The sequence below is a fragment of the Vombatus ursinus genome, unplaced genomic scaffold, assembly GCF_900497805.2.
Source record: "Vombatus ursinus unplaced genomic scaffold, bare-nosed wombat genome assembly UNPS02003292.1, whole genome shotgun sequence".
NCBI classification, from domain to species: Eukaryota; Metazoa; Chordata; class Mammalia; order Diprotodontia; family Vombatidae; genus Vombatus; species Vombatus ursinus.
In genome coordinates, this window is record NW_020943070.1 from 19,412,397 (window position 1) to 19,435,455 (window position 23,059).

The following is a 23,059-nucleotide window of genomic DNA, read 5'->3' on the forward strand; positions in this document are numbered from 1 at the left end:
TCATGCACTGGGTACCATATAATGGAAGGCTCTCATTAGGATTATTTTCCAATAGATTATAAGCTCCTTGAGGGCAGGGACTGTCTTTTACCTATTTCTGTATACCCCACGGTTAGCATAGAGCCTGGCACAAGGGAGGCACTTAATAAATGTTTGCTGACTGTTAATCAGATGTTCTATTTACCATGCCTTTTATAATTAAACATCAACAACTGATAATAAATATATTTGAACTAAGATTTATTTAAAAAATATGTATTGTATTTGAGATCTTTGGTTTCTTTTTGAAATATCTGTTGCTCACCTTTGCCACATCCTTTATAATAATCAATTTGAAGTGCAAGAGTGAAAAAAAAAAGTTAGACTTGGGGATTTAGAAACTACATAGTCTCACTCAATTTTATTTTACAGTTGAGAAAATGGACACGCAGAGTATAAGGTGACTTTGCAAACCTTAAATCTCTCTATAAATGTGATTATCAATAATCAGTTACCTTTCCAAGGTCTCTCAAGAGCTGCAACCAGAATCTTGGTCTCTGGCTTCCTAGTGAGGTTCTTTCCACTACATTTTGCTGTCTGTCCTTTGAAATGTTTTCTGTCTGATGCTTGGGAATTCGGTGTCTTGCAATTAGGAAGCCACACAGACCATTTTCATCAGGAGGAATGAAACCAGTGTTGGAGACTGAGAAGAATGCTTTAACTTGGGAGTTACAGAACCTGAGTTTGAATCCCAGATCTATTTCTTATTACTGGGTGATACTGTGCCTAACCTTTTTGGGCCTGTTTCTTCATCTGTCAAAAAAAATTGAGAAGGTTGAAGAACTCCAAATGGATACAAGACTCAGCTAGAAATGGGCACATCCACAAACAAATTGGAGGAACAAGGAAGAAAGTTCTTGCACAAACAAAACCAATGAAGCTATGATTAGAAGGGAAACATTTCACTGGGAAAATATCTTTGCAGGAAGCTACTCTAGTAAGAGTCTCATTTCATGTGTATGTGTATGTATGTACGGATGTTTCAAATATATAAGAGTCCAGGACTTCTTAAACTTTTTCCACTCGTGACCCCTTCAGCACTTCTTAAACCGTGGTTTTAAGAGCACTAAGAGTCATTCCCTAATTAATAAAAGATAAAAAGATATAAACAGGCAGTTTTAAAAAGTAAAAACTCAAACTATCAATAGCCATATAAAAAATGTTCCAAATCATTAATCAGAGAAATTAAAATTTAAACAACAGTGAGGTTTCACCTCACACTCATCAGACTGGCAAAGTTGACAAAAAAGAAAAATGGTAACTCTTGCAGGGACTTCTGGAAAACAAGAACATTGATGAAGTATTGATGGTACAGTGACTTAGATTTGAAAAGTGATTTGGAACAAGGCCCAGAAAGCGATGAAACTAGGTAAACCCTTTGACCCAGCTAAGCCATTGCTAGGCCTGTACCCAAGAGAGCAATGAAAAAAGAAAAGGACTCCTATGTATAAAAATATTTATAGCAGTTCTTTTTGTAGTGGCAAAGAACTAAAAATAAAGGCGGTATCTTCCAACTGGGGAATGGTAGAACAAATTATGATATATTAGTGTGTTGGTAAATGTTTAACAACTGGCTCTTTAGGAAAAAAAAAAGCTGTGCATGACATACTTTTAAATTTAATCTGTATTGTTAACACTTTATCACCTTAAGTCTGGATAAGCAACAAAACAATAAATCAAGCCCTGATTTGTAGCATTTGCTAATTTCTGAGTTGTAAATGACGAGCTCTTGGGAGCAGTTCAAAGCTGTCTCCAGCACACTCTTGAATGTAATGCAATACAACTCTGTGATAAGAAATGATGAAGGAAGGGTGTGGGGTGGGGAGTCAAGATGGTGGAGAGAAGCCAGGAAGTAACCTGAGCTCTCCCCAGTTTCCCTTGGAAATGTTAAATTAAGCCTCTAAAAGAATTATGGTGTGAAAGAGTTCACAAAAAGATGAAGTGAAACAATTTCCCAACCCAAGATAACTTAGAAGGACTTCAGGAAAGGTCCATCTCACTTGGGTAAAAGGGGAGCTGAGCCCACTACAGGTGGTATTCGGACAAGCCAGCAGGGAGGCTCTTAAGACACAGCACAGATCAGCACCTAAGGTCCTGTGGTCCTGGCTCAGCAGGCCAGTGGTACAGCAGGCCAACTGTAAGCCCTCCATCCCCAGCACAGAAGGCAAACTGCCAGCCCCAGAACCCAGGGCACAACAGGCATGACAAGGCTGGGATACCACAGTACAGTGGGCAAGCCATCATCCCCAGAGGCCCCCAGCGTAGAAAGCCAGTGACCAGGCCCCTGGCCCCCAGTGCAAGAAACTTGGGTCAGAGCTCAAGTTTTAAAAATGAGCAAAAAAGAAAAAAAGAGCCCTGACCATAGAAAGCTATGACGGTGACAGGAAAGATTCAAACACAAATTCAGAAAAAGACAACAATGTTAAAATGCCTACATGGGAGGCCTCAAAGGAGAATATGAATTGGTCTCAAACCCAAAAAGTCCTCTGGAAGAGCTCAAAAAGGATTTTAAAAATCAAGTTAAGAGAGGTAGAAGAAAAATTGGGAAAAGAAATGAGAGTTATGCAGGAGAATTATGAAAAAAGAATCAACAGCTGGGAAAAGAAAGCACAAAAACTGACTTAAGAAAACAACTCCTTAAAAAAACAGAATTGGCCAAATAGGAAAAAAGAAATCCACCAAAGAAAACAATTCCCTTAAAAGCAGAATTGGCCAAATGGAAAAGCACAAAAGCTAACGGAAGAAAATTCTAATTTCTTAAAAATTAGAATTGGGCAAGAAGAAGCTAATGATTCTATGAGACATCAAGAATCAGTCAAACAAAATCAAAAGAATGAAAAAATAGAAGAAAATATAAAATACTTCCTTGGAAAAAGCAACTGACCTGGAATATAGATCCAGAAGAGATAATTTAAGAATTACTGGACTACCTGGAAGCCATGATCAAGAAAAGAGTCTGGACAGCATCTTTCAAGAAATTATCAACCAGAGGGTAAAAGAGTCATTGAAAAGATCCACCGATCACCTCCTGAAAGAGATCCCAAAATGAAAAGTCAATGCCATTGAAACCACGATTAGGAGGGAAGCAGAAAACCAGTGTCTCTGATAAAGGCCTGATTTCTAAAATATATAGAGAACTAAGGCAAATTTATAAGAATACAAGTCATTCTCCAGCTGATAAATGGTTAAAGGATATGAACAGAGTTTTCAGAGGAACAAATTAAAACTATCTATACTCATGAAAAAATGCTCTAAATTATTATTGATTAGAGAAATCAATCAATCAAATCAAATCAATCAATCAAAGCAAATCAAAATGGTGCAAAACACCTATCAGATTGGCTAACATGACAAAACAGGAAAATGATAAATGTTGGAGAAGATATAGGAAAATTGGAACATGAATGCATTGGTGGTGGAGTTGTGAACTGATCCAACCATTCTGGAGAGCAATTTGGAACTATGCCCAAAGAGCAATCAAACTGTGCATATCCTTTGATCAAGCAATACCACTACTAGGTCTGTCCCCCAGAGAGATAATAAAAAGGAAAAAGGATCTACATATACAAAAATATTTATAGCAGCTCTTTCTGTGGTGGCAAAGAATTGGAAATTGAGGAGATGTCCATCAATTGGGGAATGGCTGAACAAGTTGTGGTATATGAATGTAATGAAATACTATTGTGCTATAAGAAATGATGAGCAAGTAGGTTTCAGAAAAACCTACAATGACTTACATGAACTGATGCTGAGTGAAGTGAGCAGAACCAGAACATTGTACTCAGTGACAGCAACATTGTGCGATGATCAGCTATGATCAGTTTAGCTCTTCTCAGCAATAAAATGATCCAAGACAACTCCACAAGACTCATGATGGAAAATGCTATCCACATTCAGAGAAAGAACCATGGAGTCTGAATGCAGATGGAAGCATACTATTTTCACTTTCGTTGTGGTTTTTCCCTTTTGTTCTGATTACAACATGATTAATGTGGAAATATGTTTACGTGATTGCACACATATAACCTATATCAAATTGATTACCGTATTGGGGAGCAGGGTTGGGAGGGAGGGAAAGAGAAAATTTTTGGAACTCAAAATTTTATAAAAAACAAATATTGAAAAGTATCTTTACATGTAATTGAGGGGAAAAAAATACTATTAAAAAAAAGAAATGATGAAAGAGACAGGTTCAGAGAAACCAGTAGGAACTGACAAAGAGTGAAATGAGCAGAAGCAGGTAACATAATTCATGCAATTAACAGTATGATAAAGACAAGTGGCTTTGAGAGACTTTTAAGAATTCTCATAAATGTAATGATCAACCAAGACTCCAGAGGACTGATGATGAGGAAGGCTACCCAACTCCTGACAGAGATGTAATGGACTAAAGACACAAAATGAGATGCACATTTTTAGACATCGCTATTGTTTTGCTTGTCTATGCGATTTGTTGGAAACCCTGCCTCCTCAACGGGAATATGTGTGGTGGGAAGCGACAAGAAAACAAATACTTGTTCATTGAAAAAAAAATTAAATAAGAGTATTCAATCAGAAGACCTCTATTGTCCCAAACTTAACTCATCTTCACTCCCCAGTTTTCTGTGGCTGAAAAACATTACCTTTCCAAACAACCTTTTTCTCTCTTTTAGGTTTCAATTTTTCAGTTTCAAATCTTAGCTAGAAAGCTAGGGAAATAGTTAAGACAAAAAGGGTTTCCCTTATCTCTGGTTGGGTTATAAAATGTACCTAAGCAAGAGTAAAGAGAGAGCAATTATGTCAACAAAGAAATTAAGCAGAACAAACAGTAAATTTAAAATATGATTTACTCCGGTTACGTCAAAAATGCACTAATAATATTTTGTGGTAAGGAAAATAGAAGAATTTTTGATACACAGAAAGTGTAACATATCTTCCACTGAAGCTAAGCAATAGTACAAGATATGTTTTTAGGAAAAACAAGTAACAACAAATTAATTTACTTTTACAAGGTAAGTCTGATGGCAAAACAGGTCAGCACATGTCAGATGTTTTTGGTTTACCTGACATAAAACTGAATGGAACCTCATTTCCATCTGAACCTTCTTGGAGTAAAACTGCCTTAATCTATGTAAGTTAAACACATGCCCTTCTTTTTTTAGTTCATAATTTATTTTGTTAGCAAATATGTAAATGATAACAACAGCCTGCATCTAGAGAAAGTCTTGTTCTGTGAAACAAGATTCATTTAAATTATCAGAAGTGGGTCCCGTTGCACAGCCTTGCTTTTCAGATGAGGAAACAAAAGTCAGGGCCTAAAAATCCTTTACAAAAGGAAAGATACACAAATCCTCTTCTAACTCAAGTTCCTTTTTTGCTTCTCACTTTTTCTTCTTCTTCTGTCTCTTTTCATCGGCTTCCATCTTCAGCTTTACTTCCTCAGTTGTAAGGGCTCCCAGTTTCTTTTTCTTTGCCTTCTTCACTTTTTCTTTGAGAGCAGCTATATCAATTTTTGTTTCAGTAGAAGCTGCATGAATAGAAATAATGAGTCAGTTACTCTGTGGAGCTCTAATAATTAGCACCACACCTCACATTTCTACTATACTTTACAAAGCCTATCTCACTGATTAGCCAACACAGAGTATTAGAAGTCATTCTCAGGGGCAGCTAGGTGGCACAGTGGATAGAACACCGGCCCTGAAGTCAGGAGGACCTGAGTTCAAATCTCGCCTCAGACCAAACACTTGACACTTACTAGCTGTGTGACTCTGGGCAGGTCACTTAACCCCAACTGCCTAAATATTTAAAAAACAAAAAAAAAAAAGAAAGAAATCATTCTCACCAGGACACTAAGGCTGGGGAAGTTAAGTGGCCTGTGCAAGGTCACTGAGCTACGAAGAGCCAGAACCAGGACTGTAATCCTGATGTTAGGAACCTCAGCTCAGTGTTCTTCCTAAGGGCTGCCCTTCATACCCATTTCATTGCATAGTTCTGCTACAACAGTCCTTCTAAGAGGTCTCCTGGAAAGATGAAGGTCCCTGTGACCACTTCAATTCCCTTTCCTCTAAGATTCCCAGAGTAAGAGAAGCACAATTTTTCATTACTGAAAGGCACATGTTCCCTTCTGAGTTTCTAAATCAATTATTAGAATCAACTGTTAGAGATAAGGCCTTTATATTCCCCTCTAAACATCCTTAAGAATCCAGCTTTTGTATTTGTCCCAGTGAATTAAAGGATCAGAGTAGCCCAGCAGACCAAAAAGTTTGTCTTGGAATTAGGAGGACCTCAGTTCAAATCCTGCCTCTGAAACATTCTGTAGCAGGAGGGTAGGGGGAGCTGTGGAAGGAACATTGGGCAAAACACTTAACCTCTCAGTGCCCCAAGACAACAGTTAGAGTAAAGAAGTAGCAGAGAAAGTGTCAGTGTGCATCGTGGGAAGAAGTACATTCCTAAGAGCTTCTCCAGTAGAGGAATTGAGATGAAGATATACTCTCCCTCCAATATTCATTAAAATTTCCCAGGATTTAGAAGTACTACCTGGATCTTAAATAAATTTTAAAATTACAAGACTCTCACAATTAGAGGAAATAAAAAGCCCTTCTTTGTGCTGATCCTGATGGTTTGAACCTTTCCAGTGATGGAGAAAACTCATTCCCTTGTGAGACTGTTTTAACTGTGAGTTGTTCTTTTTTATACTGAGCTGAAATCTTTCTCTTTACTTCAAATGGTCTCAGCAACTTCCTCCAGAAACAGAAGATCTACACTCTCTTTTCTAGTAGACAGCCCTCTCACTGTTTGAAGGCAACCATGACACTTCCCAATTGTCTTCTCCTTTCCAGGCTCACAATGATCAGTTTCTTTAAGAAATTCTAATTACAAAGTTTTGTTAAATGACAAATTAATGAAAAATGCAATGCATTCTTTGGTGGACCATGAATGAAGGTTATAAAGAACCAGCCCTTCAAGTTTCCTCAATTACCAAGCAGCTAAGCAAGGATGATCCTGGTCAAATTCCATTTCAACTGAAAACAAAACAAAAAAACCCCTCAACCTTCTATAAAGCAAGGCTTCCAGACAGCAGCCCAATAGTCCAATTATTTCAGCCCAATGTTTCATTTAATGAAATTCCAGAGTGGCAAAACAAAAACAAAAACAAAATAATAAAAATTTAAACCCAAAGTAGAAATTTCAGAGCAGTGAAAGAGTAAGTAGAAAAAAAATCCAAACATACACAAAAAAATCCTACTGAATAAAGTCACTTCTAGGTAAGAAGAAAGCAGCAAGAGATTTAAGAGCTGAACAAGCTACTTTGCTAAAATAGCCAATTTGCAACAACACAGATCTGAAGAGGGTTAAATTGGGCAGGAATTAAACCAAACAACTGATTAAAAGACCAATGATCTATATGGAGAGAATTTTCAAAGTTGTTACTCCCACAGCAAGTAACAACAACCTAAGAGGGCTTTTTTTTTAAACTACCAATTTATGTCATTGGTCTACTGTTTTTAAATCTCTGACATCCAAATTATAGCAGAGAGAAAAAAAGATACCAAAAGAGGAATACCAATGAAATCAGAATGTACATTTTCTATTCCTTTATCAAGGAATAAGAGAAAAAAGTACCAGAGGTCATAAAAGGGAGGAGCCAAAGGATATCAGAAAGCATTAGAAATGACAATAAGAGACCAAAGAGAAAACAAGAGGAAATTCCTGCTACCACCATTCAGATAGCCTCTTTTGTGGCCACAGTGTGGGGGTAGGGAGGACGGGAAGGTGGGGAAGAAATTCTGGACAAACCATTAAAAGATAAAAAAACAAATTATTCAGTCGATCCACATGTATTTATTAAGCCCTTACAATGTGCCTGATACTGTGCTAAGCATGGGGATATTAAAAAAGAGTGAAGACAGGGTCCTTAATTTAATATTAATGGGGGAGATACCATTTGAATAACTATGTACATATGAAATATATCCAGTATAAATGGGAGGTGTTCTCAGAGGGAAGAGACTAAAAACTGAAGAAAACTGGAAAAGGCCTCTTAAAGAATTTATGCCAAATCTTGAAGGAAGGCAGGGAAGGCAGGAGGAAGGGGGGGACAGGAAAAAAAGAAAATCTACCATACTCTGCTTCTTTGACAATTTGTACGAGTCGGGTTCAGAGGCAGCTTCCTGCCCATCTCTTTTAACTAGAGCCCTGCTGTTCCAGTTTGTGTGTTGTATAGTGAGGATTCTTTCAAAGGCACAGGTTTGGGTCAAACCAGGGCTGACCACAATCAATTTTATGATACCCCAAATTATACACAAAGAAATCTAATCAATCATAAATGATAAAGTACTCAGAGTCACACGTAGTCCATCATATTTAATGATAAATGTGAGAAGGCAGGCTCCCTGGGAGAGTTATCAGAGTTTACCTTTGTATCAAAAGTGTAAAAACAACACCCAATGACTACATTACCTTTCTTAGGTTTCACAACTGGTTTTTCTTTTGGTGGGATAAAAGCTTTGTTTCTTTCCGCTTGTCTTCTACTGACTGCTTCAGCTTGTTTAGCCTACATTTTGAATATATAGAAAAGTAGCCTTGTCACTTCAATAAACATTGTTAAAAGAAACAGAGTTAAGTGTCACATTTAGTGACTCTCCTTTTAATATATAAGACTAAATACACAGAGGCTTACCTTTATTTGTTCCATTCTCTGTTGTTTCTTCTGACTTTCTTTCAAGAAGTATTCACCACTAGCCAATTCTTTATCAATCTGTTAAAAAAATTTATATATATTTCAATTTGGAAAGTTCACAATTTAGATGACGATGTAAAATAAGTAAAATCAGTTTGGGGTGCATTTTTGGACTGAAGCTGTAGTTCACGGTGACGTCTTAAATCTACAACATCAGGAAAGAGGCAGTTTGTACAGAAAGAGGATCAGTAATTTTTTGCAAGTTAAAGACTCAGAGATAGGTCAAAGTCATAACCATTTATAAAACAAATTCTTTACCAACACATACTTTCTATCCAGACTAGGTCCTCCAGGAGGACAGAAGACATAATAAGTAACTGTGATACGTGGCAGTATATGACTACAGACAGTAAGGTTACAGAAGTTTACAGATATCGACATTACTTTCAGCTAGAATAAGCACAGAAACCGCCTTCTGGGACAGGCAATGAAGTATATGAGGCTTCGGCAGACAGAGAATGAGAAATGGAGGACACTGCAGACACAAGTGAAAAAGTGTAAAGGGAGCTGGCAAGGCTGGGAGAACAGTCCTGCTATAGCAAGGAGTTGATGTAGCTGAGAAGTGGGTGGCAGAGCCGAGAAGGTAGGCAAGGACTAGACTGGGAAAGGCCTTGAATGCCAGGGTAAGGAGTTGGGAGTTGATCCTGTTGTTAACAAGGAGCCAGAGAAGGCTTCTGAGCAGACACGTCATAGGAGAAATTCAATGTTTTAAGAACCTTAATCTGGAGAGAAACCAGTTACGAAGTGAGTACAACAAGGCTCGTGGGAATAAGGGCATGAGAATGAAAAAGACGGAAGAGAGGAGAGAAGTCATGAAATAAAAACAAGCAGAAGGTGATGTGGTCACCCAAGCAGGGACGTCCACTGCTCACCTAGTGAGACCAATCACCTTAACGGAGTTTACACTTAGGAATTCAAAGTCAGAAACTGTTCTCAGCCACCCAGACAGCTTGGCAAGCTCTGCTATCACTTTTATCCTTTTGTCAAGCCAAAAAATTAATAAGTAATTTATTCAATAAAGATTTATTAAGTATTTGCTATTTGCAAAGCACTTTGTAAAGTTGTTTGTCCAAAATATCTCAACGAAGGCTTTAGAACTAAAGTCCAACAAGTTGCCTTTTTTTTTCCTCCTCCTTACAAAAGCTAAGAAATGAACTCACCCGACTTTCTGGCTGTGGAGGTGGGAATGGTGTATACTCTTTCTTAACAGCTTTTTTCTTTGGCTCCTTGCGTTTACTCAGATTTTTGTGTTTGAACTGTGGCAAAAATCTTTCCCAATTTTGTGATCTTAATTCAGTGTCCTTTGAGAGCTCTCGTTTAATCATCAAAGTCTTCAATCATGGCAATACATGAAAAACATAAAAATTACAAAAGCACACACTTCTCAAAAGAGCTATAAAAGGAAGGCATCCTAGTAACAAAATTAGACACATTAAAAAAAAGTGTTGATTTTAAAAAATGAAAGGAAAAATATTTTTCCAACATACAAGAAATAACCAAATTATCAGAAAACTGTGGATGGCAAGGAATGGTGAAAGGAATTCATATGGAGATGAACTCTCTTCTTGCTTTGCATTTATTACATCAAAAACTAAAATAATGAAATCAAGAAGAAGGAAAGGATTTAAATCAGCCCCATATTCCTTATAAGCAGACAACTTTCAGTACCAGACACGTTCTAGGGAATGGAATAAAAGGCCAGGGGCTTCTCAGTTGCAGCTGAAACAATCAATCAATCAATCCAGTTACTTCATCCCATTACAGATACTGGGAATAATAAGAACAGCCAGTAGAAGTCACCAAACTTTCTTTTTGTACAAAATACTCCACCCCCACTCACCCCTCTAATGATCAGATTTTTAGTATCACATACCTCAATGCAAAATTCCTAAGAGTAGCCAGTACTCAATAGTCTTTATAAACTACCATTAAACAGTAATTCACTACATTATTGGCAATGGCATACGCTAGAGGCAAGGTGCTTGTAAGAGGATTCAGATTTGGAGTCAGAGGGCTAGGGTTCAAATCCCAGCTCCACTATTTACTGCAGGTGACCCGAGGGCAGCTACTCCATCTTTCTGGGTCAGCTTTCTTATCTATAAAATGAAGTTGGATTAGAATACATATAAGTTCATTTTCAACTCTGAATCTATAATTCTGTGACCACAAAATTACGTTGAGAGAATGTAGGCACACTGCCTTACAACCCTAAAGAGCTTTTATTACATTCATGTTTCCACTGAACTTTATCTAAATGTGTATGAATCAACAAAAAAAATTTATTAAGCATGGCACTAAGTGTTGGAACACACTTATAAAAAGAGGCAATCTCTGCCCATGAGGAGCTTATATTCTAATAGGGGAAGACAGCACATACAGGGAGAAATGGCAGCTAAGGGAGTATTGGTCTAGGGAGTCATAGAGACAGTGAATTGGTGTTTAATGGAACATCAGAAATAATGAAACTTTTCAGAAATAAGGGTACTTTAATTTCCCCCAGGGCTGGGAGCTTGGATTTTGGAAGTCCTGGTCTAGCGTGCAGTGTACTGGTCAAAATTCCATAGCAGATGTAATGCTGAAGACCTGTAGTCAAGAAGACCTGGGTTAAAACCCCGTCTCTGACACTTACCAGCTCTGTAACCCTGGGCAGGTTATTTAACTTCTATGGGTCTTGGCCAATACCCTAAGTAATCTATACTGATACATGGAATTTCCACTCCAGGAATTCCTATACTGACCAAATCATAAATCTTTGCATATTTGTGCTTATACTGTAAATATCACTTGTCTACTTTGTGCCTCCACTGATGGCAATATGTGAAAGCCTGTGTTTTAAATGTTATCCTTACAAAAATACTATGATGAGGAAGATACTCTATGTGCCTACGCGTGTGTAGATATCTCTATTTTATAGTTTCACGTGAACCTGCAAATAAGAGAAACCTCTAAAATATCGCATCTTCATGTATGGAGTCAGAGTGGGGGGAAAACACATTGACTAGACAGTTACACACAAAGGCTTTCATCAATTTCATTTTTTGCTAAAAAGTATGCTGATACTCACTTTGATGTTATAGATTGGATGAATATTTTTCATGGTGTCTAGGACTACTTTTCGAACCTAAAATTAATGGAAAAAAGTTCATTTTTTAATAAAATTGTTTCAATCTGTAACTTATAAAAGTGACTCGTAAAAGGCAGTTCCACAATAGACAAGTGGTCAACAGAGATGAATAGTTCCCAAAAAAAGAATCACAAACTACTAACAATCATATTAAAGCATACTTGAAATCACTGATAAGAAAAATGCACATCAACACAACCTTGAGGTTTCACCTTCCACCTGCAAATTGGCAAAGATGACAAAAGGTTGTAGAGTCAATATTGGGGTAGAGTAGGGGGTGGGGGTGGTTTGGGAAGATAGTGCACACTGATGCACTGTTGATGAACCATTCTAGAAATTATAATGATCTTAACTTATTTTCAAAAAGGGAGTGGTAGTAATATAATGAATAGAAAACTGATCTTGTTGTCTCACCTCTGACACAAACTAGCCAGTGAACTCAGGCACATCACCTCAATATGCCATAAGCCCATGCAACCCTAAGACTACAATGTACAGAGAAGGTACAACTTATTGGAACGCTCTGGGAGTCAATCAGTCAACAAGCACAATTCTTACTAAGTGTTTACCAGAAAGGCAAAAACAATCCTTGCCCTCAAGAAGCTCACATGCTAATAGGGGAGACAACATGTAAACACCTCTGTATGTACAAGATATATATATATAGTGTAATTGGAGGTAATCTCAGAGAAAAAACATTAGCATTAGGGGGAGTGAGGAAAGCTTCTTGCAGAAGATAAGATCTGAGTTGAATCATTAAGGCCAGGGAAGACAGGAAGTGGAGATGAAGGAGAACGCTCTAGGAATGAGAAACAGCTAGTGAGAAGACATGAAGTGTCACATGTGAAAAACAGGAAGAAGACCAAGAAGTCCAATGTCATGGATCATAAGAGTACATGAAAGGGAGTAAAGGGTGAGGCAGGAAAAGGCCAAGGTATGAAGGGCTTTAAAAGCCAAACAGAAGATTTTATATTTGATCCTGGACTCCGCAACAGACCGGACCTATGAGGAGAGTGCAAATGGGTTGAGGATACCTACAAAACCAACCTGGGTGTCTGGATGGATGGAAGAGGGATTGGAAAAAGGGGAGACTTGAGGCATGGAGACCAAGTAAGCTTCTGTTCTAGTCCTGGAGAGAGAAAAGTGATAGGAGTCCTGATCTACCAAGGTAGCGGTATGAACGGAGAGAAGAGGACACATACAACATGCTGTAAAGGTAGAACGATATTTGGCAACTGACTGACCGTGTGGGGAAAGTGAGAAAGAGGAGAGGGTGACACTGACGCTGCAAACCTCACTAATGAGGAAGACGGTGGTGCCCTCAACGGTAATAGCAAAGCCTGGGAGAGGGAAGGGTTTTGAAAAAAGGAAAAGTTCTATTCTGAGCATATGCCTTATTGGTGGCCCTCTATACTGAAGAAATCACACAAGTTCGGCAAAAATCAACAACACTGAAATGACAGATTTCAGACAATGAATTAGGTAGACTATGGTATAGTGCAAATTCAGTAACTCAGTTCAAATGCTAATTAAGTACTCATTGTAAAAAGCACTGTGCTAGGCAAAAGGGATACCACCCCCTCAAAAAAAATTTAAAGTCCCAGCCCTCAAAGAACTTACATTTTACTGAGGGTGGGGATATGGGTACTGATCGCCAGGCTTAAATGATTAGTGGCAAGTAAATTTGCTAAAGTGAATAAGGTAGATATTTCTTTGAGGAAGTGGGAATATGTAAAGGTGACAAGGTAAAGGGAGCTTAGTTGTGTCAATATAGGTCATAAACTCCAAACAGAAACTGAAAACCTTAGCGGTAATGACGATCTCAGCGTCCATTTTGTCTAATATGTTCCAATGCATGAAATCTCTTCTACAACATACCTTAAGTTAGTCTTCAGGTCTCTGCTTAAAGACTTTCAAAGACCATGTGAGGGGTCTGGGGTGGGGGTGGGGGGGAAGAGCACACACTATTTTTTTCAAGGTAATGCCATTCCTTTGCTAGATAACTTGAATTATTACAAAATTCTTTCTGAACAGTTATCTGCCCTAAAATTTCTATGCCAGAACCAATCCTTGGGTCTTCATACTGCCAGGGAACGAAAGTATATCTGAATTTCAACAGGAATTTTGGCAAAATTTCTCAGCATTACCTTGTTGAGGAGAAATGTGGGTCACATGAAAGAATAGTTAGGTGGATGTAAGAATCAGTTGAATGAACAGACGCAAAGAATGATGACTAATGGAATGATGTCAGCTTGGTAGGAAATCTTTAGCGAAGTGTTAAAGTACTATCTTTGATTCTATTTTTATCAAGAATCTGGATAAAGGTCTTTATCCAATTCTAGTGCCTCATTACAGTGCTACAGGACAGCATGCTACCAAGCTGGAAAAGCCTAAAGTACAATTCCAGTTAAAAATTGAGTTTGATATCCAAAGACCAACCAAGTTAAATATGGAAAAAAGCATTAACTTAGACTGGCCAATGAACAATGAATTCTTTGCTACAGAAACACATGAAACAAAGAAAATAACTCTTAGTCCTGTATAGTCCTCTTCCACTTTTGCAGGGGCTGTGACAGGTTAGTAGAAAAGTCGGTGGAGGGACGACAACGTAACTGTTGTCACTCTATGACCGACCTTGCCCGACCAACAGTAAGTAAATCATATACTGGAGAAAATACAACCTATCATCCATCCTCTTCTCTCTACTCATATGGTCACTACCTTAGTTCAGGACCTCTTCTATCTTGCTAGCCAATAGCCTCCTACTTGGTCTCCCAGTTTTGAGTTTCTCTTTTCTCCAATTCGTTCCTTTTTAAACTTTTTATTCCTTTTATATTGTAATTCTGAATTTAAATACCCCCCAAAGATCTATTTCCATACATACAGCAGACCACAAAAAGACTGCATACAAAATTTTGAATCTCCATTTCATAACATTAATTTAATTTAATTTTATTTTTTTTAGTGAGGCAATCGGGGTTAAGTGACTTGCCCAAGGTCACACAGCTAGTACTTGTCAAGTGTTTGGTCTGAGGCCGGATTTGAACTCAGGTCCTCTTGACCTCAGGGCCAGTGCTCTATCCACTGCGCCACCTAGCTGCCCCCATTTCATAACATTTTTAAAAGCATATAATAATTACACGTTATTTTAAAAACTGTTCTGCTTGTTTATGCTTTCTTCTGAACTTCCTGTTCTGTTCTGTGCATTTAAAAAAAACTTTCCAACGGCCCTCTTTTCTTTGGCAACACTACTGTTAAGTCTCCCTCCCACTTCAGTCTCCAGCTCTAAACTGAAAGCCCAGACAAAAGGGGGAGAAATAGGGGCAGCTAGGAGGTGCAGTGGATAGAGCACCGGTCCTGGAGCCAGGAGGATCTGAGTTCAAATCCGGCATCAGACACATAACACTCACTAGCTGTGTGACTCTGGGCAAGTCACTTAACCCCAATTGCCTCATAAAAAAAAACAAAAAACAAAAAAACCCCACAAACAACCCAAAAGGGGGGAAATAAACAAAAAAAAAAACCTTGTAACAAATAAGCACAGTCAAGCAAGATGAACCCATACAGCAGCTACATACAAGATTGCATGTCTTTTTCTGTCCTCTGGGTCCATCGCCCACACATCCGGAGGTGAGTAATTCCTTCATTATAGGTCCTTCAGGAAATGGTTGGCCACTGCACTGACAAATTCAGTCTTTCACAGTTTTTTCTTCACAGCGTTGTCCTTGTATAAACTGTTCTGATTCTGCTCAATTCATTCTCTATCAGTTCATACTATCCAGGATTCTGTGAAACCATCTCTTTTGGTATAATAGTATCTGATTGCAATTTTACATTTATGTACCACAGTCTGTTTAGCCATTCCCCAACTGGGCACACCTGATATTCTTGTTCTTTTACTTTATGCCCCTTTTCAGGATCAGGAAACTGGCTTTGAGGTTATTCCCTCTTCCCTCAAACTATGCCCCCCTCCATATCTACACCAAGCTCTGTGAGTGCGTGTTCAACCCTCCTTTGTTTCAGATCTGAGTGATGCTTGGTCCCTCATTCATTCCTTCATGTTTGCACGCTCATCTTATGCAACAGAGTTACGGGAAATTGCCAGACTAAAGAGTATCCAGTATGAGGTTATAGGCTAATCAGTTGGAAGAACTAGGGATGCTGGGCCAGAATAAGAGAAGACTTCAGAGGATCTATTAGTTGCCTTTTAAATGAGTGAATGGATTTCACACAGAAGAGGGATTAAATTTGTTTTGCTTGGCTCAGGCAGAACCAGAAGCAGTATGTGGAGTTACAAAGAGAAGCAGACTTCTGCTAAACGCATAGAAACATCTAAACAATGGGAAGGGGCTGCTACCAGAGGTAGCCCATTCTTTAAAGGGCTGGAGCAGAAGCTACAAGACTACTTGTCAGGGACACAGAATTCCTGCCCTGGTATGTGCTCTCAGAGTTCTTTAAGGTCCAGCTCAGATATTCTATGGTACCCTTTCACAAATCAGTCTTTCAAACATTGGAAGACTGCCATCCTGTTTTCCTAAAGTCTTTTTTTCCCCTCAGTCCATCTGCCTCCAGGTAACCAAATGATGACATTTTAGAAATGGAAGAAAACTCAGACACTGGCCCCCATCTTCAGTTTTTAGGATGAGGAAGGACCAGAAAAAGTAAGTGATTTCCCCAGAGTCACAGTGGGGCAGATGCAGAGAGTAAACTGACTCATCTAGGAATATTTTCTTAAAATTATTATACAAATTTAATTATCAAAATTTCTTTTGATCTCAAATCTTCCTTCTGACTTCCTCCTTATGCAATGACAAACTAGTCCTGATTCTGTCTTCTAGAAATACACAGAAAAGACTACTCCCTTTTTCACATGACAACCTGGTGCTACATGGGAGATGGAGAGATGATGAAGAGAGAAATAGAAAAATAGACTTCTAAGGGTTTATCAAAGTTAGCTGCTATTTATTCGGCTTCATGTGTAATAAAAGGATCCCAAATTACATGGAGTAAAATATTTATCAATTGATTTGAGCCAATTTACACAGAGAAGGCACAAAAAGAATACAATTTTCAGTGGGTGATATTTGCATTGAAAATATACAAAAATGTTCTGACCAGATGTTAAATTACAATTAAATTTAATTTTGAAAAAATATATGACAAATAAAAATTAAATTTAAAAAGTTTTTACTTACGTCTTTTAAACCATTAAATGGTCCAAGAGCTGAAACAGTGTTACCCTGAACCATGATGTAACAGTTTGTTAACAGTTCCAATGCCTATAACACAGGAAAAAAGATGTGTGAAAATTAACTGTGTATAAAAATTAACACCAGTGAAAAAAATACTTAAGTTTATGTTACTGAAAGCTACCTTCAGAGTAGATCCTTTTGGCCCAATAAGCCGCTGTCTTCTTTTTACAAATCTCTCTTTGTTTCTTACTAAAGAACCAATCTTGATGATGTCACAGGCAGTGTCATCCCCAAGAATTCGTATTGCCTTTAAACGAAAATAATTATTGTTAATCTTTTTTTTATAAACAATTTCAACTTTAGAATAAAAAACTTAGCCAGCCTTTTGTCACTTCGACAACAGTTGCAATATTATTATGTGAATAAAATCAGTTTCTAATTTAATTAACTAAATAATTTAGTCCACTTAATTTAGTTTTAATAAGTTTATAATTGCAGAAGGAATGTGTTGCAGTTTATAACTGCAGAAAGAAGTAATTTCCTAATAGCTAATGTAACTGAGATCAATCTTTCTTTAATTTCTGGATTTCCTGGTTACGTACCTGTTCAAATGGGACACTTCTTGCTAAAAGCTTTATTAAGTCCCTGGCCCTGATGATGATATAAGGATCAAAAGTCTTCTTAGTTGTGCAAACAGTCATACTACCTTCAATTAGGTCCAGTGTTGCATTTATGTGCTGGAGAGATGGTAAAACAAAACAGTATTAGGGAATTATTAGTTAGATCTTCATATGGGAAGAATTAGCTCCAACTGCCTCAAACTCTCATTTCTTTTAAATCCATAAACAATTAACCTTTAATTAATCATGCAAAGATTAAAATTCTTGTCAATCCAGACTCAGATTTGGCTCTACAAGGTGTTTTTTTTTTCTACTTATTGAATGTTGACCACGGTAAGTCTGAAGTCAGGAAAACATCTATCAGATATGACACTGTGAAGCCCTGCCTTAAGGTTCAGTTTCCTCCTCCTGTACTACTTCCCTGTCTTCTCTACAATCTATTATGGTATCAGACTAGATTTTCCCTCCTAAACTCTCCTTCTATAAGAGATTGAATGCAGAAGGAAAAAAAATACAATGAGGCAGGTATAATTAAGATTTATAATAATGCTGTATACCTACATATCAAAAAAAATCCACGTAAGTACTGAATTTCTACACCCCAAGAGATAAAATTTGGGAAATGCCAGTGATAGGCAAACGTTTCCTCATAAAGTTGATCTTTCTGTAGTCAAAGGGGCCATGTCAGCCCCCAATTTTGACCTGAAAATACATATGGCTTACTGGACCACTCCAAATAGGCCCCAGATGGGAGCATCCAATCCTTGCATCCAAACCAAAAGTTCAGGGAACAGATTGCTAACATATCTGAGTAATAAGCTTCAGCAAGAATCCAAACAATACAATAACAAAGCAATGGTCTCCAAACTTTTTACATTGTGTGCCCTATCAGTAAAAATATTTTGAGCATATACCTACAATGTATATTTACTTATAAGTTAATTGAATTATTTATTTATAAAATATGCTACTTTAGAAACAAAAAAAATTAAAGGATAAGGATGAAATAATATTTTGAAAATAATATTTTATTTATTAGTGGTACAAAATACTTTTTTTGTCCTAAAATATTGTTAAAATATTTTACAGAGAACTATGGGAACAAATGTGGTTCAATATTTTTGAAAATTTTGGGCTTAATACTTTGCGACAGGGTGATTTAAAGATCTAGTTCTAGGTTCCATTTATTTTGATGTTTTGATGTCTATCACAGGAGAAAAAGACACCACACAAAGATGCACAAATACAAATAAGAAGTGCATCTTTGGTTGCACTTACTAAATCATGTTACTCATTTTTAATCCTTTCCACCAATTATATAAAATTAATTTTTAAAACCCTCTATAGTAAATCAAATCTGCTAATCTTGCAAATTAGAAGGTGTGATTTGTTAAAGGTTTTAACAAGTGAGTTTAAAGCACCCTGAAATTCTATTCATTTGGAAGACTTTTAAATAGGCTAAAAATTTGGGGTTTTTAAGGATCGGTAATATTGTTACAGTTTTTTCCAGCAACCCAGTGAAACAGGTCAACAAAGATGAGAACCTAGATGAATGAAAGAATGGTGATGCTTCCAACAGAAATAAGGAAGTTCAGAGGAGGAACAGGTTTTGGGGAAAAGACAATGTAGAAAGATCTGCAATGCCAATCTCAATCCATCTATGCATATTGAAGGTGTGCTGCTCACTTTTTCCTATGGAAAAAAAAAACCCAAAATGAAGAAGTTGAAAAGGGGGAGTCTTTCTAGCAACTGCCCCAGAGTAAAGAGCCCACGTGCACAAAGGCACCTCTGGCAGCCACCCAATATCTGGGAAGCAGTGGGGATTCTGCAGGAGTAGCTGCCCCAAGTGCCAGCGGTCAAAAGTTCTAACTGCTCTGGGGGAGGAGTGTGGGGGAAGAAAGGGAGGTCACTGGACCATAATGGGTGAGAGGAGTTAAGAGACAAGTCCATTCTTTGTGCAGGAAAAGAGGGAAGCAATCCATACTACCACTCTATACTCAATCTATACATACAGGCCTTGAATCCTACCTTACGGACCACTGGTCTACAAAATGTTTCCATGTTTCTGGCACTAGGCTGCTTGGGGTCAGTAAAGAAGTCAAATTGTACCTATCATGTTAGCAAACTTAACTTAGAAACCTATAAACATTTCAAAGGAAAGTCATAAGCAAGAACAACAGCCTCATGAAAGGAACCTGGGAGCTATCCATACATGTTCATGCAAAGCTTTCTGCACCAAAGGCCAACACTCCTTCAGGTAGGCTTCTCTGTATTTGGGAAACAAAGTTGCAAAACTGCTTTCTTCTAACAGTCCTCTGGGGTTGTCATCCTTTGTAAATGGGGCTTCTTTCCAGCCATCAGGAACGGTAAGGAGTTCTGATTCATCCACACCTATAAAATAATTTATTCATAAATATTTTTAATTGAATCCAACAAACATTTATTAAGTATTTACATTTCAAACTCACTGTGCAAAAGTGAATTCACCGTCCTTCACTCCAAATCCCACACACCCTTCTGCCAATGTGGTACACACTGTCTTTCCAGTTACCCAGGTCTGTATCTCAGATATCATCTTCAATTATTTACTCTCTCCTCCACATACCCAATGAGTTGCCAAATCTTGTCACGCCTAGCTCCACAACACCTCCACCCTCTTTTCTCCACTCACAAAGCCACCTCCCCTCACTCACCTCTCACCAAGGACTACTACAGTGGTGTCCCCCCCGCCCCCCAATCCATCTGCCATACAAATGCAAAGTTATTTTTCTAAAGGCCAGGTCTGACCATGTTGTTTGCTCTCTATTAGTATCAGGATCAAATGGAAACATCTCTTGAATTTAAAGCCCTTGACAACCTGGCTACATCTTACCTTCTGAACCATATCGCTTATTATTCTACTCTAAGTACACTGCAGCCAGATTGACCTTCTTACCATTTCCCACAAACAGCACCCCATCTCCCATCTGCATGACTTTGTACTAGCTGTCCCTCATGCCTGGAGTACACTCCCTCCTCACTTCCACCTTGCCAGTCTCTTTCAAGGCTCAACTTCTACATGAGGCCTTTCCTGATGTCCCCCAGCCACTAGTGCCTTCTCTCTGAAATCATTTTTGTACTTACCCTACAAATGTACATGTTGTTTCCCCTGGCTAGACTGTAAACTCTGTGAGTGCAGGAATTATTTTCACTTTTGTCTTTCTAACTTCAGCACTCAGAAATGTGTTTGGTACAGAGTAGGCACTAAATTAACACTGTATTTGACTGACTGATTACTGGGTACAGAGCAATATGTCCATCCATGGGCTGCTCACTTGTTAACTTGTGTAACCTCACAAATACTTGGCCTCATGTGTACTCAATTTCCTCATGTGTAAAATGAGTATTGGATTGATGACCTCCAAGGTCTCTTCTAACTTTAAAGGAATTAATCTATCAACACTGGACCTGTGATTTCCTTGGCATAGGGAACGTTAGGACCTTCTCTACAGCTGAGTCTCAAAAGGTTGTGTAGAACACTAAAAGGTTAAACGATTTGCCCAGGGTCACACAGTTAGTATGTGTCGAGACCTGAACTCAGGTCTTCCTGGCCAGGCCAATTCTCTATTCACTAAGTTTATCTAATCTATACAAAGGTTAAATATGGCTCCTGATCTCGTGAAACTTCCAGATTACAGAGATGTCTCCCATCACATCCCTTAACTGCAAAAACCCAAAAGCCTTAAATAGTGAAGTGCTGCTGTCAGCACTCCTAGAAAGCAACTTTCATCAGCGTGGAAACTGACTGGTTCACAACCCACTGTCTTAAAAAGCTTACTGAAGCTCAAAGGGTTAAGCAACTTGCCAATGGTCACACAGCTAGAAGCTGTCAGAGGCTGGACTGGAACCCAGGTTTTGCACTCATTAATGTAAGCCGGATGGAGAGGAGAACTGTGTTTTTGCCTTTCTTTGTATCCCCAGGGCTAAGCACATTGCCTGGCACATAGCAGACAAATGCTTGCTGATCTTAACAACAATAACGGGCATGTATAGGGCTTTAGAATTTGCAAAGTGCTTTACATATATCATCTTATGTGATGTTCATAATAACATTCAACCCCAAGGCAATAATAAAAACAAAAATAGCTAACACTTATATACCACCACCTACATGCCAAGTACTGTGCCAAGCACTTTACAATTATTAGCTCGTTAATCCTCAAATCAATTAACACTTATTAAGTTCTTATTATGTGCCAGGCACTAGGTAGTGCAACAGAGTCAGGAAGATCTGAATTCAAATCCGGCCTCAGACACTTCATAGCTGTGACCCTCGGCAAGTCACTGAACCCCTATTTGCCTCACTTCCTCATTTGTAAAAGGGGGCCACACTGCAGAAGGAAATGGCAAACCATTCCATTATCTTTACCAAGAAAACCCCAAGGGCAATGTCCATGGGGTCACGTAAAATCAGACTGAACAGCAGATTACCGGGCACTGTGCTAAGCGATGGAAATAAAAAGGAGGCTAAAGACTGTTCCTGCCCTCAAGGAGCTTACAATCCAATGGAGGATACAACATGCAAATAAACACCTACAAAGCAAGTTGCATACAGGATAAATACCCTGGGAAGTAGGTGCTATTATCATACCTATTTCACAGATGAGGTAACGAGTGCAAAAAAGAGGTAAAGTGACTTGCCCAGGGTCACACAGCTAGTAACTATCCGAGCAGCATCAGAACTCGGGTCTTCTTGCCTTCAAGTCCAACACTGTCCACTATACCACCAACTGCCTCCTGGAACAACATGCTATCCACTGTCTGGAAGCACCCGCTGAAATGAACTGTATCCCCTGGCTATGGCTATGTCAGCCCGGGGGAACTCCTGCAGTGCCCAGTCCCCCCGCCACCAGCCCTGAAAGGCGGACAGCGGCTCTTCCATCGCTAGCTCGGGCGCTCCGGGGCATGCGCAAGCTATTGTTCTCGCGAGAACACCAGGGTCTTCAGCTCCCCCGCACTCGCCCGCCATCCCCAACTTCACCCCGCCAGGCGAGCACTTAAAGACCAGCTCGGGCCACCATCCCCTTACCGTCGTTCCCTCGCTTCTGGTTCCGAAATCGTTTCTCCGCTGTTGTGGACTCTTTCTCCGTCCGCGCTTTAGGAGACGCAGCCATGGCAAGAGTTTCCGGCTGCCGGAAGTGCAGCGCTCGGTACTGCTCCGGCTAAGGTACTAGTCCCTTACGAAATTAGCTCCGTGGAATCCCCGGATGGAGGGAGTTGCGCAGCCTCAGTGAAGGCTGAGACTCACGGAGCCCTTTCGTTACTTACACTAATGGAATCAAGCGCCTCCTACAGGGACTTCTGGGTAGGGTGTATTATTAAGGAA

General features: G+C 38.8%; 1 protein-coding gene across 1 annotated transcript; it reads right to left on the bottom strand.

Annotated features, from left to right (window-relative positions):
• Positions 1-4,847: 4,847 nt before the first annotated feature.
• Positions 4,848-23,008, bottom strand: KRR1 (KRR1, small subunit processome component homolog). Its single transcript, XM_027873274.1, has 10 exons — positions 22,763-23,008; positions 19,907-20,085; positions 17,677-17,811; positions 17,256-17,381; positions 17,078-17,161; positions 11,823-11,879; positions 9,919-10,089; positions 8,699-8,776; positions 8,479-8,572; positions 4,848-5,545 (listed from the first exon to the last, which is right to left on the bottom strand). Exons 1-10 carry the CDS (start codon positions 22,845-22,847, stop codon positions 5,400-5,402), a joined length of 1,155 nt encoding a protein of 384 aa, XP_027729075.1. The 5' UTR covers positions 22,848-23,008; the 3' UTR covers positions 4,848-5,399.
• Between the last annotated feature and the right edge of the window lie 51 nt (positions 23,009-23,059).

Bases quoted from the DNA above. Each gene is read 5' to 3' on its own strand.
- KRR1 (XM_027873274.1), bottom strand. From the start codon at position 22,847: ATGGCTGCGTCTCCTAAAGCGCGGACGGAGAAAGAGTCCACAACAGCG. The intron at 20,086-22,762 runs GTAAGGGGATGG...ATTATTTTATAG, and splicing joins CCAGAAGCGAGGGAACGACG to GTGTGGATGAATCAGAACTC. The intron at 17,162-17,255 runs GTAGCTTTCAGT...CCTGTGTTATAG, and splicing joins CAAAAGGATCTACTCTGAAG to GCATTGGAACTGTTAACAAA.